This window comes from Dama dama, chromosome 10, assembly GCF_033118175.1.
Source record: "Dama dama isolate Ldn47 chromosome 10, ASM3311817v1, whole genome shotgun sequence".
NCBI classification, from domain to species: Eukaryota; Metazoa; Chordata; class Mammalia; order Artiodactyla; family Cervidae; genus Dama; species Dama dama.
In genome coordinates, this window is record NC_083690.1 from 15,457,078 (window position 1) to 15,474,655 (window position 17,578).

Below are 17,578 nucleotides of genomic sequence, written 5' to 3' on the forward strand. Positions count from 1 at the left end.
AGCCCTCTTCATTATTGAGGCTTCATAATAACATGTTCTTTGTTTTTGGTGGAACTAGCTTCCCTGATCTCATCTCTTTCACAGTTCTCCTGGCCATTTTTTTCTTTCAGTGTTATTGAGATATAATTGACATACAGCACTGTATAAGTTTAAGGGTATATATAGCTCAAGGATTTGACTTACATACATAATGAAATGGTTATCACAATATGTTTAGTGAATACCCATCATCTCTTATAGATACAACATTAAAAAAATCGGAAAAAAAATTTTTTTTTCCTGGTAAGAACTCAGGATTTAGCCTGTTAACAACTTTCATAGATAAGATACACTGGTGTTAATTATCATTATGTGCATGTTGTGTTCTTAGTAGTTATTTATGTTTTAGCTAAAAGTTTGTACATTTGACATCTTCGTCCAGTTCCCTTGGCCCCTGAAACTGCAAATCTGATCCCTTTTTTTAAATCCGTTTGTTTTGAAATATAATTGACCTACTGTGTTAGTTACTATTATATAACATAGTGATTCAGTATTTCTATACATTTCAAAATGATGGCCACAAGAAGTCTCCTTCATCTCACCAAGCAAAGATGCTTCATGGTTATTGACTGTATTCCCTGCACTGTATATTTCATACCTATGACATTTATTTTGCTACTGGAACTTTTTCCCTCTTAATCTAGCTTCCCTGATGGCTCAGTTGGTAAAGAATCTGCCTGCAATGCAGGAGACCTGTGTTTGATCCCTTGGTTGGGAAGATTCCCTGGAGAAGGAAATGGCAACCCAGTCCAGTATTCTTGCCTGGAGAATCCCATGGACAGAGGAGCCTGGCGGGCTACAGTCCATGGGGTCACAAAGAGTCGGACACAAATGAGCGATGAACACTTTCACTTCCAATCTACCTCACCTGTTTTTCTCCTCCTCCAACCCCCTCCCTTCTGGCAATTACCTGATTAATCTCTGTATCTGTAACCCTGTTTTGCTGTGTTTATTCATTTATTAATATGTTTTAGGTTCTACATGTAAGTGAAATATGTGATATGTGTCTGTCTCTGATTTAATACTCTCTAAGTCCATCCATGTTGTAACAAATAGCAAGGTCTCATTCTTTTTTTTCCGACTGACATTCTGCTCCTGGCCATTCTTGTTTCATTATCTCATCATCTTTCAAATCAGTCCCCCTGTTTCTAAACCCTGAATAAAAGCCTGTTCGTATTTTTGTTAAATGCTGAGTGTGAGTGATAGTCACTCAGTCGGAGTCCGACTCCGTGTGACCCCATGGACTGTAGCCCGCCAGGCTCCTCTGTCCATGGGATTCTCCAGGCAAGAATACTGAGTGGGTTGCCATGCCCTCCTCCAGGGGATCTTCCCAACCAAGGGATCAAACTTGTGTCTCTGATGTCTCCAACATTAGCAGGCAGGTTCTTTATCACTAGCACCACCTGGGAAGCCTGTGTTTTTATCAGGATGGTGTTAAACTTTGTTAGATAACTTACAGAGAATTGATTTCTTTATGATTTGGGGTCTTCCTCATAAATAGCATATGTTTGCATTTCAGTATGCCTCTGTCGCCTTAAGTCTTAGATGTCTGTTGTTACATGAATTCCTAGCTGCAGCATCTTTGTTGTTGTTTGACATGCCAGCTTTAGGGTCATTTTAACTGATTCCCGTCTTGTGTTCTTAAATATCATGCCTTTATTGTTTTTAATCAGGCATTTTTGGTAACTTCATCTTCTTTACTTCAAAAGACCCTTTGAGGTGGGAACATTAGTTCCTACATTAGGACTCAATCTGGACTTAGTAGGCAGTGCTGAAGAGATGAATGGTTTTTTAAATTTGTTTTTAATTGAAGCATGATTACAATATTGTGTTGGTTTCTGCCATACATCTACGTGGATCAGCCATAGGCATACATGTGTCCCCTCCCTCCCAACACCACCCCTCTGGGTTGTCCCGGAGCCCTGGTTTGAGTTCCCCGAGTCATAGAGCAAATCCCCACTGGCTCTGTGTTTTTCATGTGTTCGCGTGTATATTTCCGTGCTATGGTCTCCCCGTCCGCCCCACCCTCTCCTTCCTACCCCGCACCCAGTGTCCAGAAGTCTGTTCTCTATGTTGGCGTCTCCATTGCTGCCCTGCCAATAGGTTTATCAGTACCGTCTTTATAGATTCCATGTGTACGTGATAATATATGATATTTATTTTTCTCTTTCTGACTTATTTCACTCTGTATAACAGGCGCTAGGTTCATCCATCTCATTAGAATCGACTCAAATGCACTCCTTTTCATGGCTGAGTAATATTCCATTGTATATATATGTACCATGGCTTCTTTATGCATTCATCTGTTGATGGATGAGATGAATGATTGACTCTCACTTAACTGTTGAAGGCCTGGAGGCCCAGAGATGTCAAGTTCCTTAAGAACACTTAGATAGCCTTACGTGTTAGAGCCAGGAGGGCTTCATTCCAGACCTTTTTAATCACCATGAGATACAATTCCGGGAATGTTAAAGGTCTTTTGGAGATAAACGCAGAATCAGTGAGAAGAATTTGCTGAATTTATCTGCGAAGCATCTGTTGTGTGTTTTGCGTGTTACTCCACTTCCCCCACTCCTTGCGGAGGTCCTGTTACTGCCCCGGCACCTCTGCTTTGCATGTGAGGAAACTGAGTCCCAGAGAACGCAGCTTGTCCAAACAGAGTTAAAGATCATTTTTTTTGGTTGCATCAGGTCTTCGTTGCCACGTGCAGGCTTTCTCTAGTTGCAGCGAGCAGAGGCTACTCTTCATTATGATGAAGATGCTCGTCGTGGTGGCTTCTTGTGTTGCGTGGAGCATGGGCTTCAGTAGTTGCAGCGTGCAGATTCATCAGTTGCGACGTGAGGGCTCTTGAGTGTGGGCTCAGGAGTTGTGGTGCTTGGGCTTAGTTGCTCTGCAGCCTGTGGGATCTTCCAGGACCGGTGATTAAACCTGTGTCCCCTGCATTGGCAGGAGCATTCTTATCCACTGGGAACGTCCCGGACAGAGGTAAACACACTCCCTTACTGCTGCGCTTGTCGGTGCCTTTAACATGGCATTCCAGTGACCCGCCGACACCATCCAAAATAAGTGGTTGTTAGGGCAGCTGGGCTGGGCATTTGGAGCTTTTTTAACTTGTTAACGTAACTGAGGGATAAAGAAGGCCTCTCTCAGCCATGTAAATGCATGTTATTAGATTGCACATGCATCTTAGTGGGATGTTCTGAATGCTGACTGCATGGTGGGTCTGAGACAAGATGGAACGTGCTGCTCTTGGCATTGGATCGGGGCCTGTCTGTGGTCCTAATTAGGTCCTGGCTCGTGTTTTAAGTGCTGTATGGACATGCTCTCAGTTAACCCGCGGGACAGCCTTGTGCGCCTCGTGAGCTGACAGGCTGTGCAGGTGAAGAGCCTGGTCCCGAAGTCGAGGGGCTGCTTATCTCTGGGATTAGGACGTGCAGGAGCCGGGGCCTGCTCCCCGGGTGTCTCGTCTCCTGGGTGCATAACAGATGCGTTTGTTCCCTCGGGCAACCTTGCTTGTCTCTCACCCAGGGCCACGATCATGTCGCTGGAGGACTTTGAACAGCGTTTGAATCAAGCCATTGAAAGAAATGCCTTCCTGGAGAGCGAACTGGACGAGAAGGAGAATCTCCTGGAATCTGTTCAGCGACTAAAGGATGAAGCCAGAGGTCAGGCGGCCAGGGCTTTGGTCTGTGGGTTTGACCAGCGTCGTGCCCTCTCCTGGCATGAGGGTGTCCTGTCCCACAGTGTCGCCCAGCACGCCCTTTGCTGGAAATCTGCACCCTTCTCGGTGCTCTGGTCCAAGGGTGGGGATCACACTGGGCAGGTTGAGGCTTGATTCCTACCCTGTGCTGGGAAGCGTCAAATGTCCAACTCTGTAAAGACCCCTAGTGGGTATTTAAGTCCATCACCAGCTTTATGCTTAGCAGGAGCCACAGGAGTTTTGTGGGGGGGAAATGCCTGTTGATGGACTTGCTAGCCAGCCCTTTACTTTTGAAATGTGATGGTTGCTAATGCAAGTAGCTTGGAACTCAGGAATCTCATTTGCTCCTTGGAGCACTTCTAGAGGTAGGGCTTTTTTTTTTTTTTCAATTTGGCCATGCCATGCAGCTCGTGGGCTTTTAATTCCCCAGCCAGGAATCACACACACACCTTCGTCAAGTGAAAGTGTGGAGTCCTAACCACTGGATCACCAGGAAATTCCCCCAGCCTTCTAACACATTCGCAAGTCACCCAAGTTGGGTTCAGAAGAGATTTTGTTAAAGTCCTGGTTATTTGTTTATGACATTCATTTGGTTTCTAATGTGTAGCCAGTAGAAGAGGGATTAAAAAGAAAAATTCTCGAGTTTAAAACATAGCTGTTCCTAAATGTCCATCAGTAATGAATTGCCTACGTAAATTACATAGATTTATTTTGTGGAATGTTAAATAGTTGAAACGAACATGACACAGATATAAATGTCATAGAAAGCTTGTTAGGACATAACATTGAAGGGGGAAAGTAGGTAGATAGTGGATGTATGTTTCTAGTTATGCTTAATAAAAATTATATGCTTAAAAGATATGCACACGCATATATAAACTGTATTGTAAAAATGCAGAGAAAAAGGATTGAAATAATCACCCCCATGTTACAGTGATCAGGAGTAAGGCTGAGTATTTGAGGGTGGATTGGGAAGGCATGTCTTCACTTGGTGCCCTGTATAACCTGATACGTTGAAATTTTCCGGAAACAGTACAGTCATAATTAAAAAAAATTTTTTTTTTTTATTCTTTTTGTTTTTACTCAAAAGAAAAACTGTGTGGCCTTGCAAGCCTACTGGGCGAGGTCCCGTGTGTCAGCTTCATTCAGGGTTTCCACCGGAGTTTCTCACTCTGGTGGTGGTTCTTGCTCACCCTTGTCTCCTGCACCATCACCCGCAACAAGGACTTAACCTGAATCCTTTTCCTCCCCTAGATTTGCGGCAGGAATTGGCTGTGCAGCAAAAGCAGGAGAAACCCAGGACACCCATGCCCAGCTCGGTGGACGCCGAAAGGATAGACACAGCGGTGCAGGCCACTGGCTCCGTGCCGTCCACCCCCATAGCTCATCGAGGACCCAGCTCTAGTTTAAACACTCCTGGGGCCTTAAGACGTGGTAAGGGGGATGGGAGTTGGGAGGGTTCTCTTGGCTTCACAAGGCTTTCCCAGGTGAGAGAGAAACAGGGCCAGAGGGTGCAGCGGGGAGCAGAGGCGGAGCTCCCAGGGGCAGGCTCAGGCGGCAGGTGGGAGGGGCCTCTTGAATGTGAGGCGACAGGGAGCAGTGGGGTCTGCGGCAAACTGAGGACGGAAGTCTCGTCCAGAGGGGCCGCTGCCTCTGCTTCAGCCGCAAGAGGTGTGGGTCCTTTGGTGAGGACCAGAGGCCGGAAGTCCTCGTGTTGTATGTGAAATCTCCCAAGTTAAATACTTGAGTAACGAGATAAAACATTTTGTGGGTCCAGCAGTACATTCTGTAGAACTGGTCCCAGCATAACCTGTGCTGAGTGGGGGAAAAACCGAGAAATGGAGTGCTCGCCCAGCCCCTGTGCTGATTGATTAGCTGTGGGGCTCTGATTGGCCACTTAATAACAAATAATAATAATAGTTACTGAGCACTCAGGAGGTGCCAGCCCTTCTGCTCGCCGTGCTCTGTGGGTACGTCCGACCTCCTTGGATTTGCACTGAGGCCCAAGAAGCGAGTGATGCAAGCCCTGCCTCCACGTGATGGATGCGGAGACGGAGACGCCGGGTTGAGGAGCTGGCCTGACATCGCACGGCTGGCGGATGGCGGGCAGGCTCCGGGCTGCCCCCACCACATACGGCCTGTCCTTCAGCTTGTGCCCGGCAGGCACAGACTGTGCCGTTGCCAGGGTCCCCGTCTGGTCCCACCTTAAGCACGTGCCTCAGCTGGGCCTCGGATGCCGCAGGTGTGGGCGGGCCCTGAGATCCTGCGTTTCTGACGGGTGATGCTGATGCCCAAGCCCTATGAGCCCTGCTCAGAAGAGAGAGGGGACTCCCAGGGGTGGAACCCTGACCAGCGGGCCTTGTTCAGATGCTGAGAATGTTAGTTAGCCATATGGAGTTCCTCAGAGTTTCAGAGGACTTGCTTTGATTTTTTTTTTTATTTCAAAGATTAGCATCTAAAGATAGATACTGAGTGTAGTCATCATAAGGCTACAAGAGGCTGGTCGTCAGGTACTCTCATTATGTCGGGCAGCAGTGATTGAAACAGGGCCGCGTTGGGGGGTCAGAGGGCACAGGGACCCACCTCCGGGTTTCACATTCAGAGACGTTAGTGCAGACCTTTCTGTGTGTGTTGGTGTCACACGTGTGTCCTTTTACACACACAGGTCTGGACGACTCCGCTGGGGGGACCCCCCTCACGCCTGCAGCCCGGATATCAGCCCTCAACATCGTGGGAGACTTGCTGCGGAAAGTGGGGGTAAGACGGCATCACGTGGCGTGATGCCCGGGGTTCACGTGGCATCCTCCGTCTTCGGGAGACTTGAGGCGTGAACTTAGTGGTCACTTCCCCTCTGGCAGAGGCTTCACGAGTGAAGGTGTAGGCCTGGCTTGTCTCCTGTCCCTTAGAATTGCTGTGCATCTGTGGGTGGTGGTTCTGGTTTTTAAAGTTTTGTTTGGTTGTTTTTGGCTGCACGGCTTGTGTCTTAGTTCCACGACCAGGGATTGAACCAGGCCCTGGGCAGTGAAAGCCCAGAGTCCTAACCACTGGACCGCCAGGGAAGGCCCTCGGGGAGACAAACCCAGGCTCTGACCCTGAGGCACCCTTAGATCCCTGGGTATACCGTTCTTTCCCTGTGCCATTTTCCCCAGCAATTGGGGAAATTTGAATGGTGATAATGATATTTTACTTCAAACTTTATTTACTTTATTTTACTTCAAACTGAGAAAAATTGAAAACTGCCTTCCCTTTTCACACTGTTCATAGAGTTCTTGAGGCAAGAATACTGAAGTGGTTTGACATTCCCTCCAGGGAATCGTATTTTGTCAGACGTGGTTTTTATTTTCTCAGGGAGTTAAAGAGAAAATCTTGAAAGGCTGCGCAGAGAACATGACCTTACAGGTTTTATGTTAATTACAGGGAGGGAGTCTTTGGTGCTTAAGAAATCACATAGCTATTCTCTGTAGTTTCTCTTATTTTTAAAAATGATGACTTTCTAAATTTTTAAAAAATGGAAAGCCACATAGTTTAAATCCTGCCAGTCTGTCCTTGACCAGAATGTGTGTATTCAGAGTTAATAGAAGCCTGCAACTCCTTTCCTGTGTTTTTCTTTTTGGCTTTTGGTTTTCTGGTTTGCTGTTTTACAAACAGATTTTAACAGTTAGATTATAGAGAAGCCCAGGGTGATCTCAGTGCCCATTTGGTTCCCAGAGGGTCTGTTTACAGCTAGGCAAATTCTTGTTCAAACCTCCTGCCACTCACTTGGTGTGTGTGTAACTAGGTAACAGCGACAGTGAATGATTCCAAAAGTCAATTTCATTCTTTCTTGTAGGCAGACTTGGATCATAGGTAGGGTTAGTGACTTTTCAGGAAGCTCCTAGATATCTTAGACCACCGATGGTATGAGTTGGATGTACACTGAATTTGGTGGGGGGCGGGGAGGGCACGCTTTGGGGTTCTAACACTAGTGGTTCTGATTTGAGAACCACTGTCTTAAGTTATTATAATGTGAATGGGCTCTGATGGCCCATACACATCATCACAGTGATGGCATGACCGATGCAATGGACATGAACTTGGGCAAACTCCAGGGGGTGGTGAGGGACAGGGCAGCCTGGTGTGCTACGGTCCAGGGGGTGGCAAAGTGTCAGACACAACTGGGCGACTGAACAACAACATGGGCTCCGATGAGAGGTGTGAGGGTTCTTGTCTTCAACTTGAGCAATGAAAGCATCTCTCTCTCCAGGCCCTGGAGTCCAAACTTGCTTCCTGCCGGAACTTCGTGTACGATCAGTCCCCAAGCCGAGCCAGTGGCCCAGCCTCAGGGCGGGGGAGCAAAAACAGAGACAGCGTGGACCGGCGGCCGGGCGGCAGCAGCGTGCCTCTAGGTGACAAAGGGTCAGTGCCTTGCGTTGCTCCTCCTCAGTGTCGGGAGAACCCGTCCACTCCAGCCAGAAGCCTCTGACCCCCGGCCGATAGCGCTGTTTTGAAAGTTGCAGGAATTATGTCAGCATATCACTCTCCCTTAAGGCCGAGTTAGTTGAGTTCTTCCGGTTTGGGCTAATGGCCAGGGAGAGGGTCGTTTTTATTGACTCTACAGCCTCAGCTCCCACTCATGCTGTGAGAAGGCCCTTTGTATAAATCGCTTGTTTGGGACTCAGGCTTCAAACACTGCTCTGCTTCCCCCAGAAGAGGATTTTGATTTTTTTTTTTAACCCTTTAGAACCTTCAGGAAACTAAATCAGCCAGACTGGATTCCTGAAGCCAATCACCGGATTGGAAAACACAAACCTGACCTCTAACAGCTTCATTTATTTTCTGGCCTGAAGAAAAATCAGGGCGGCCTCTAGATTCTAGAATTTTCTAAGATGTGCCACCATCTCACTGGCCCCCGGGCCACGTATATTTGGGGTGGTCAGTGGCGCAGACAGAGGACAGGAGAGGAAAAATTTGTTTTCCCCAGCATGCACGTGACTTCTGGGCCTTTAGCCGGGGGTGTTCTTTGGAGGGTCTTCTGCGACTGGGCTTTTTGTGTGGCTTTGGGGGAGGGCTGTGAGTGCTAGATGGCCAGTGTCCTTTTCTTCATTTCACAGGAGAGAACAGTGAGACCCAGTGAGACCCTGCTCCCGACCCTGATATTCACCCTTGTAACTTGGTGGGCCCCGCGCTAGCCAGCCTAGAACAGCTGTAATGTCCGCTTAACTTGGTTTGCTCTGTCTGAAGGTTGGGAAAACGCCTGGAGTTTGGGAAGCCGCCATCGAGTGTTTCCTCACCGTCGCTGCCGTCAGCCCAGGGTGTAGTCAAGATGTTGCTTTAGGAAAGCCACGGAAGCCGAGGCGAGCCCTTCCCCTCCTTCCCTCTTTAAACTAGGTTTTGGGTGTTTTTTTTTTTTTTTTTTTAAGTTAGTTTGAGAAATACGAGCAAGCAGTCACACATAGCCAAGGGACCAGGGCCATCGCCGGGGGCCCTGGGTTGGTGGCCGCAGGAAATGCAGTCCCTTAACCCCCGGCCTCCGTGCTGGCATGTACAGCCAGGGGCCGGGACCAACCTGACCCTCTGGAAAGGGCGACGTGGGTGCCAAAGCTGCCCGATCCTTGTCAGCTGAGCTGAGTCCCCGTTGGTCTTGAGAGGTGTTTTTAGTGATCGGACACCTATGGAGTGTGAGCCCATCCTAGGCGCACCCTGCCCCCCACAGCTGGTGCTTCTTCCAGAACAAAGTCTCCAGCACGCTATGGCACAGCAGGGGTCAGCGCCCTGAAATCACGCCCGGGGTGGAGAATGGAATAGGCACGTACCTTTTATTCAAACTGTGGTTGGTGTACCTCCGAGACTTTTTTTAAAGTGGAGTATAATTGCTTTACAATGTTGTTTAGTTTCTGCCCTCCGGCAAAGTGAATCAGCTACGTGTATACATATATCCCCTCCCTCTTGAGCCGCCCATCCCACCCCTCTAGGTCATCACAGAGCACCGAGCCAAGCTCCCTGGGCTATATAGCAGCTTCCCACTAGCTCTATTTTATACACGCGTACCTCCAAGACTTTTTAATCTGCCTGACACTGAGGCTTTTAGACGCATGCTTGAGTTTCAGTGTAAATTTTGTGGGGACCAGGTCAGTGGAAAATCCTTGTCGCCTTTAGACCTATCCTTGTCCCGAGCCTCCCACCCTGGTCTGGGAGTGACCTCTGCTTCTGAGGGTTTCTGGGGTGTGATGGCCTTAGCGATGCAGCCCCTGAGAACAGGACTTCATGTAAAGCCTTGATGAAATAATCAAGGGGACCTTCAGATAAGATGAAGCCACCAGGGTTGCATTGGGAGTGTCCTCATTAAAGAAGAAACGAACCCAGGATTTCCATGCAGACGGCATGTGGCTCCTCCCTGCTGGTTTTGAACAGCCGCCTCACACTCTGGACACAAGTAAAAAGAACATGTGAATTCAGGCATATGCGTGCAGCCTAACAGCCTTCCATTACTAAGTTATTTTTCCAAAAGAACAGCAAAAATACCCAGTTGAAAACAGAACTTTTCAAGTGCTACTGAAATTCAGCAGAGAATTAAACTCGCGTGCTCACCTCATTACCATGGCAACATTCTAACCTGTATCGGTAAAAGATGTACTTTTATTTTTTTAAAAGAACAATAAAATCAAGAGAAACTGGTTTTCAGCTAGATTGTGGCGGTCAGTAAATGCCGGTTAGTGCTTCTGTGTTTGAGCATCCGATGGTGAAAAACTTCTTTTTTTAAAACAAGTGACAATGAAAAAAACCTACTTTTTAAAAATTTCCTTTCGGGTCAGCTTAGAGTTGTGTTTGGAACACGTGTATTTCCTGTTGAAGCTATATCTGACCTTTGGTCTTTCAGCGTGTCCCTCGGTCTCTGTGATTCCTTTCTTTTCAGTCTGTTTGAGCCCACAGAGTCTGAGTTTGGAGTCGTTTTGCGTTGAGTGGAACCTTTGCCAGGCATCTCTGTCTAGAGCATGCAGGTGAAGGAAAGGACGGACCCAGACCCGGTTTTTATGGCCCTCACACCAAGAACGATTTATACATTTTTAAAGGATAGTTTAATAATAATAAAAAAATGACCAAAATGTGACAGAGACCATTTCTGGGAGTTTATAGAAAAAGTTTGTCAACCCCTGCTGGGCGAAGTCTTGTGTTTTAACTCAAACATTCAAGGAACAGTTATTATTCTTCACATTAACTACATACCTGGTTTGTGTGTTTTGTTTTATTTTTTAAGAATTTTTTATGTGGATCATTTTTAAAGTCTTTATTGAACTTGTTACAATATTGTTTCTGTCTTAGGTTTTGGTTTTTTTGGCTATAAGGCATGTGGGATCTTGCTCGACCAGGGTTCAGACCCATACCCCCTGCATTGGAAGGCAAAGTCTCAGCCACCAGACCACCAGGGAAGCCCCCATCACATGCTGTTCTGATTGATGCACATGTTCTTCTTGAGCCCCGTCCTGCTCCCTGGGCCTCGAGCTGCTCACCTCCTGCGTGGAAGAGCCCCTCCCTCAGACTCACTCTGAAGTTCTGCTCTCCCCCTGGCCAGCTGTGGGGTGTCAGACAATTCCTCTCACCTCCCTAGACCTCAGTTTCCCCATTTAATGAAATAACAACCCTGACTTCTTAAGTGTTAGTCACGTAGTTGTATCTGCCTCATTGCAACCCTAGGGACTGGAACCTACTAGGTTCCTCTGTCCCTGGGATTTTCCAGACAAGAATACTGTTGCCAGTGGGTTGCCAGTTCCTGCTCCACTGACTTCATAGGATGGTCACAAATGAGGCCACTCTGCCCCCTCTCCCTCCCCGACCCATCCTGTCCTGTCCTTTTTCTCTAGAAGATGACAGAAAAGCCAACTCGTTTGTAGTGATTTATAACCTTTTATTAGTGAGGGTGTCTTTAAGTACAGTCAGTGCATATAAAACAGTGTGAATTTCCTGCTCTTAGCCTTTGCGCGGCGTCTCCTTTGTAACTCACGTGACTACAGAAGGCGCTTCATCTCAGTGAACTGTGTGCGTCTGACGTGTGGGAACCGGAGGGAAGAGGAATTCTTAAACCGGCCCCCGCCCCCAGCTGAGGATGATGGAAGGGTCCACAGGGCAGGGAAGTTGGGGAGTAGGGGCAGGGGCACCCATCTTGGTGGTGACTTTCTCCCCGTTTCATGTAAATTAAGTTGCCAGTGATTAGTTACTGTGGATATATTTTTCTAAAAATTCAAAAAATCTCTGCACAGTTCTTGGCAGAGAGGATGGGTGTGTCTGTGTCACCTGTTGGATTTTTCGCCTTTGGTACCTCGTTCCAAACTTAAGATGATGCCCTGAATGCAGGGCGGTGTTTATATTCATCGTGAGGGGTGTCTGTGATGTTTGGAGTTTGAAAATGGATTTAGACGGTGCTAAGCAAAGTCCACTGGGTTTGGTTCTGTCCCGTTTTGAGCAAGTCATTCATTCACTGGCTTTGGTTCCGTTGAAGTCGGCATCGCGAGCGTCCATTTCCTCCTCAGAACCGTCCGCGTTCTCAATAACTCTACGTCCTCCAGACCTTCTTGTGGGAACGAAAGAGGTCTCGTTCCCTCGCCTGTGGGTTAAAGACACACGTTTGTTTAGGACAGAAATCTTCTCGAGGTTGGAGGAGGTTTTCAGACTGAGCAAAGACCAAACAGAGACTTGGAACAAATGAGACGCAAATATATTCAGGTGGAAGTGAACAAATCCTGAACCGTCTAGAGGTATGGGTGCATTTAATCAGCTGCAATGGGGGCAGAATAGGTTTTTCAGTGCAGGACCATCTGCTTTTAAAAAATGTCTGGCTTGGTCAGTTGCTGACCCACCGGCTTCTGGTCAGCTGTGGACTTGTATTTAGAAAAGAAGGGGAAGAGGTAAGTGGGGTGATGCCCCACGTGGGATTATTCCTACCCTCTGGGGCCGGGATGAGGGGGAACTGTTGTGTCCGCACCTTCTCTTTTGCAGAAGGAAAAGCGGGGAGGGAGTTAGGTTTTGAATTGGAGGAAAGTGAGCGTGACCACCAAGGGCAGCCTTGAGAGGGAAGGAGGTCCCTGTGTGGTCGCCAGAAGAATGCTGTCTGGTTAAAGGCACCAACACACCCTGCTTCCGTGGAGCAGAATTCTTGGACTGAGTTCCCCCAGGGCAGGGATCTCGTCTGTTTTGTGCTCACCATGGCAGGCACCGTGCAAGGCAGAGAACAGGTGCTCAGTGGACATTTGTCAGAAAAACATTAGACCCGTTAATCTAAGGTGTTTTTTAGCTCTAACTGGTGGGACGCCCCTTTCTCTCTCTCTTTCCCACTCCCATCGCCTCTTCTTTGTCCTGCTGGATGCCCTGTTCCCACCAGGGCCCGCCCTGGTCACTGGCAGGGAGGCTTTGTGTAAGAAGGCGGGGGACGGGCAGGAGGAGGAAAAGTCAGACCCGCCTGCTCTTAACCTCCACCATTTGGAAGGAATGTTTGCCTTCTTTTCAGCGACCACAACAAATAATGTTATATGTTGAGCTCTGGCCACCTGACCCCATTTGACCAGTCTCAACTCATTTTAGGATGTCTAAGAAGAAAGCAGACTTTTGCAACAAAAAACGATCCACTTCACCACACAAAGCCTGGACAAAGGAAAGCCGCGAGGGTGAGCCCAGCCCATCGATTCTTTAGTCACAGGGGGCGACTCAGACAGGTAAGACAGGAGGCAGAAGCAAGGCCCAGAGATTCCTGATCGCTGACAGGCTTCCCTGCACAAGCCATCTGGGGTCCAAGGGTGGGAGGAACCAGGCCGGTAAGGCCCATTGGGTATGGCAGATGGTACTTCCCAAGGGGACAGCGATCAGGAATAAATACTTAAAGTGGTAGACACTGCCAACTGAAGACTCAGGGCAGCCTTCCTCCCATCAGAGGAAGCTTCTAGGTCTCCAGCTCCTTTGAAAGGAACTTTATATCACTCCCTCCCTAGAGGTGACCTGTAAAAAATCTCTTCCTCATTAGCAGTGTGTTCTCGGCATGCAGGTCTCAGCAGTCGTCCACACAGCTTTCTCCTCCGCGTCTAACCTTCCAGGTTCAACACTGGATGGGATGGGCTGGGAAACGGTGCCTCGGTTTCCCTTGGCCTCTCAGAAGAGCCTGCACTTGCTAACCGCGTGTGTGCTAAGTTGCTTTAGTTGTGTCCGACTCTTCTGCGAGCCAGTGAACTGTAAGCCTCCAGGCTCCTCAGACCATGGGGATTCTCCAGGCGAGAATCCTGGAGTGGGTTGCCATGCCCTCCTCCAGGGGATCTTCCTGACCCAGGGATGGAACATGAGTCTATTACATCTCCTGCATTGGCACGCGGGTTCTTTACCACCAGCACCACCTGGGAAGCCCACATTTGCTAATTAGAGGAGTTTAACTGATCAATATGCTCCTTTGACTTAAGAAGTAAATCACGCCTGGGTCCCTGGAACCCCGCCCTGTGTGGGCACCAGGCCTGAAGCTGAGCTGTTTTGGTTCAGGAGCCTCGCTTGAAGGAACAGGCCTCATATCCTAGGCAAAGGTTGATAACTGGCTATCTCTGCCAAAGGAACAAGGGACTCCTCTAAAAATTTGCTTGAAGTGTCTGATCCTGGAGAATTTGGGTTCTGTTCACGGACTCAGGAACATATGTCAGGCACTGCTGGCATCCCAGGAATGAGCTCGAGCCTGTAGGCTCTGCTACCCTACAAGGACTCAGGTTCCATCAACCAATGGGGCGTACACTCCAGCCAAGCCTGGGACCCAGCTTATCCCGCGATTCGGACGGGCTGGCAGGAGAGCCACTCAAGAGCAGTGCCCCAGAGGCGTGACGCTCCCACCTAAAGCTCCTGCCGATATCTCCTCCAGCTTTAAGTATTTAAAGCGACAGCAAAGTATTTGCTCCAGTGACAGCAAAGCCGAGATTTCTCCAGGAGAGAAGACAGACAGAAGGCAGGGCTGGCTGGGCCTCAAAGAAGATGAGGGGGAGGCCAGGCCCTGGGGCCCAACTGCACTTGTGAAGACGTTGTTAGAATCCCAGAGAAGCCGAGGCCTCTGGGCCCTGTCTTGTGACGGCCCCGTGCACCCCCCGAGTCGTGGGTGTCAATCCCTGGTCTGTGAACACGTGCCCGGGAGGCCTCTGGGAAAGACTCGGCTGGACCCGGCCCTCGTGCGCTCAAGATGCTGTTAGCGGCCGGCCTCGCTGAAGCCCCACGCAGCCCTAGTGAGGGTGAGACGTCGGGATGAGAGCTCGTTCGCTCGCACGCGTGTGTGGAAACCCCAGCCCGGGGGGCCTGTGGCTGGGGGCCACCACGACCCTGTGCTTGGCTAACTCTGACCTGTGAACCAGACCAGCCGATGGCAACCATTCTCTAGGAAGGTACCCGGATGGTGGTGCTGGTGCCTCCGCTCAGCGAGGTGCCTGAGCCGGATGAGGGGGCACGGCCCGGCCGTGGCCTCACCCGGGTAAGAACCCTCCAAGCCACGCGAGACAGCCTCTCAACTTGTCAGCACGCGGTGTGACAGGCCACGTCAGCGCCACGTCAAACGCCCAAGCGGGAGAAAGGAAGTAGACTTTGTGAAGAGGTCGTCTTGGGTGCATCTCGGTTTTGATGAAAGACCGTTCTGAACCTCAGACCCCTAAGCCTTCGGACTTTGTAGACATCTCAGAAATTTGGGAGGGCCCCAAAAGGGGGGAGGGGGAGACGGGGGACGCGTTGGCAGGAAGGAAAGGGGAACCTGGAGCCACACACGCACACACGAGCCGCGAAGCTGCAGGCATGATACCTGGTGAGTCATTGCGGAGCTTCCTGGGGGAGGGGGCCTCTGAAACAGAGAGAGAGAGGCCCCGGTGGTTACCATCCTCCTGTTCAGGTGCGAGTTTAATCATTAAAGGCGTTTGCTTCAATTCAGTAGTTAAAGCCACTTTTAAGGACCCTTATAGCAGAGCGCCTGCAGCCGCCAAGCACTCAGGGAAGCTGGCGCACAAAAGGACGAGTGGTTTGTTTTTTTCCAATTAAAAAGCAACTTTCTGTCCTTCGGAGCTTAAAGAATGCAGGCTTCATGGCTTCCTCCCATTCTGCATTTCTCTTCTGGGAGGTAAAGGAATCTGAGTAAGCTAGGCCAGAAGATCCTTGTGAGACCAGAACCTGAACAGCTCCAGACAAGGAGCCTGCAGCAGCCTGTGCTTCGTTACCGCGGCTGTCTCCACTGCCTCTCATGCCCATAGCCAGAAGGTAGAGGCGGGCACCTGGGCGGCTCACGTGGAGATGCCTGGCAGTCTGGGGAGGGATGGGTGCGTTGGTCAGGCTCTAATGAGGGCTCGTGGTGCGATGTATCTGGCTGGTAAAATTGTGTGAAATGTGCGTTGTAATTCCTTGCTCATTGAGGGGCTGGCTAGGCTTGCGAACCTCACTCACAGCCCTCGTGCTTGATCTTGGGTTTTTGCACGTTTGGAGGAGAGAAGGCAGAAAAGGTGGGAGCTGTCTTCCACCCATATGTATGTGTATGCTTATGTTAACTGTAGGAAAGTGGGTGGTCTGATAGCGGCCTGTGCGGCCCAGAGAAGGGTCAGTTATCTGGGGCAGATTCCAAAAGGGATGGTCGGCTTGTGCTGCACGAATGACCGGTCCCAGGAATTCCCTGGCAGTCTAGTTGGCGCTCTGAGCTCTCACTGCCGAGGACTGGGTTCAATCCCTGGTCGGGGAACTAAGATCTCACAAGCCTTGAAGTGCAGCCAAAAGATTTTAAAAATTAAAAAAAAAAAAAAGACATCAGTCCCAAGAAACGGACAGTGACAACAAAATGGTAAGAGAGCTGGGGTGGCTAACTGGCCCCCACTGCTCAGCCCATGTCCACGGAAGGGCAGCGTCCAGTCAGCAGCAGAGAGGGTTCTGGGGGTTCCAGCAGTGGGGACACACCACCCGTCCGTCACCTTGCACGGGCAGGGTGATCCTTCCTGAATGCCTGCACTCCGAGCCAGCTGCTCACTACCCCCTCGTGACAGGGGTTCAGGCTTCCCCTTGTCTGCTAGAGTGGTTCTCAGAGTCTGGAAATGAGATGCCAGGTGATTTCAGAGGGTTCTCAGCCATGCCCTTGGATTGCTGAATTGCACCGTGAGAAAGGGATTCCCCTTTCCACTCTTTAAATACATCTGATTATGTCAGAGAGTCTGTTTGGTGCTAATGTCAATTTTTGTCATTGTCTTTTTAGTGAGAAGTCGGCCTTCGGGTCACAGTCATCAGTTTGTGGCCACGATAGCTAGAACTCACTGTTGTTTTGTTTTCACTGTGTTTAACTTGATTGTGACCTGTTGACGCAAGGAACCCTGGTTTAACAACACAGGGGAGATAGGTTTCATTTGTCAATAGACACATGTATGATTTACACAGTAAATTTCAAAGCAAGTATCAAGTCAACAAAAATACAGATGGTAAGAGACTAAGGCAAAATGGGAAAGGTGGTGTGAGAATGGCTGAGGTTGGAAAAACATCATCTCTGACTCAGTGACTGAAGGGTATTCTGTGCCCAGACACTGGAGATGAATAAGCAGACACAGCCTCTGTGTTTATGGCCTTGCAGGCCAAGAGTGAGGACAGAATGTATATGAGATAAGTAAAAGAATAACAAGTTCCATGATGATAGGTGGCCAAGAGAGAAGAGAATGGCAGGGAGTGAGGCAGGAAGCTCTGATCACATGGATGAGTAAACACCTGAAGGAAGGGAAGGAGGGGGGCAGCTATTGCAATGAGCTGGAGGAAGAGCATTCCAGGCAGAGACAGCAGCCAGTGCAAGGGCCCCGAGGCAGAAGATGAAGAGGTGGAGGGGTACTTTAGGAGGCAGAAGACAGA

At 49.2% G+C, this 17,578-nt stretch overlaps 2 protein-coding genes across 5 annotated transcripts in view; one reads left to right on the plus strand and one right to left on the minus strand.

Moving 5' to 3' along the window:
• The window catches only part of NDE1 (nudE neurodevelopment protein 1), a 34,753-nt gene extending 24,348 nt beyond the window's left edge, over nucleotides 1-10,405 (plus strand). The window contains exons 5-9 of one of the 2 annotated variants that reach the window (XM_061152898.1): nucleotides 3,568-3,704; nucleotides 4,994-5,173; nucleotides 6,405-6,496; nucleotides 7,983-8,134; nucleotides 8,960-10,405. In XM_061152898.1, the coding sequence (XP_061008881.1) occupies nucleotides 3,568-3,704; nucleotides 4,994-5,173; nucleotides 6,405-6,496; nucleotides 7,983-8,134; nucleotides 8,960-9,053 (655 nt within the window). In that variant the 3' untranslated portion in view covers nucleotides 9,054-10,405. The other variant, XM_061152899.1, reaches the window with a different exon arrangement.
• A 1,195-nt stretch (nucleotides 10,406-11,600) lies between these two features.
• MYH11 (myosin heavy chain 11) overlaps nucleotides 11,601-17,578 on the minus strand; it is a 126,125-nt gene continuing 120,147 nt past the window's right edge. For 2 of the 3 annotated variants that reach the window (XM_061152896.1, XM_061152895.1), the window contains one exon: nucleotides 11,601-12,317. In XM_061152896.1, coding sequence (XP_061008879.1) covers nucleotides 12,185-12,317 — 133 coding nt within the window. In that variant the 3' untranslated portion in view covers nucleotides 11,601-12,184. Of the gene's footprint in view, nucleotides 12,318-15,515; nucleotides 15,555-17,578 lie in introns of all 3 variants that reach the window. The other variant, XM_061152897.1, reaches the window with a different exon arrangement.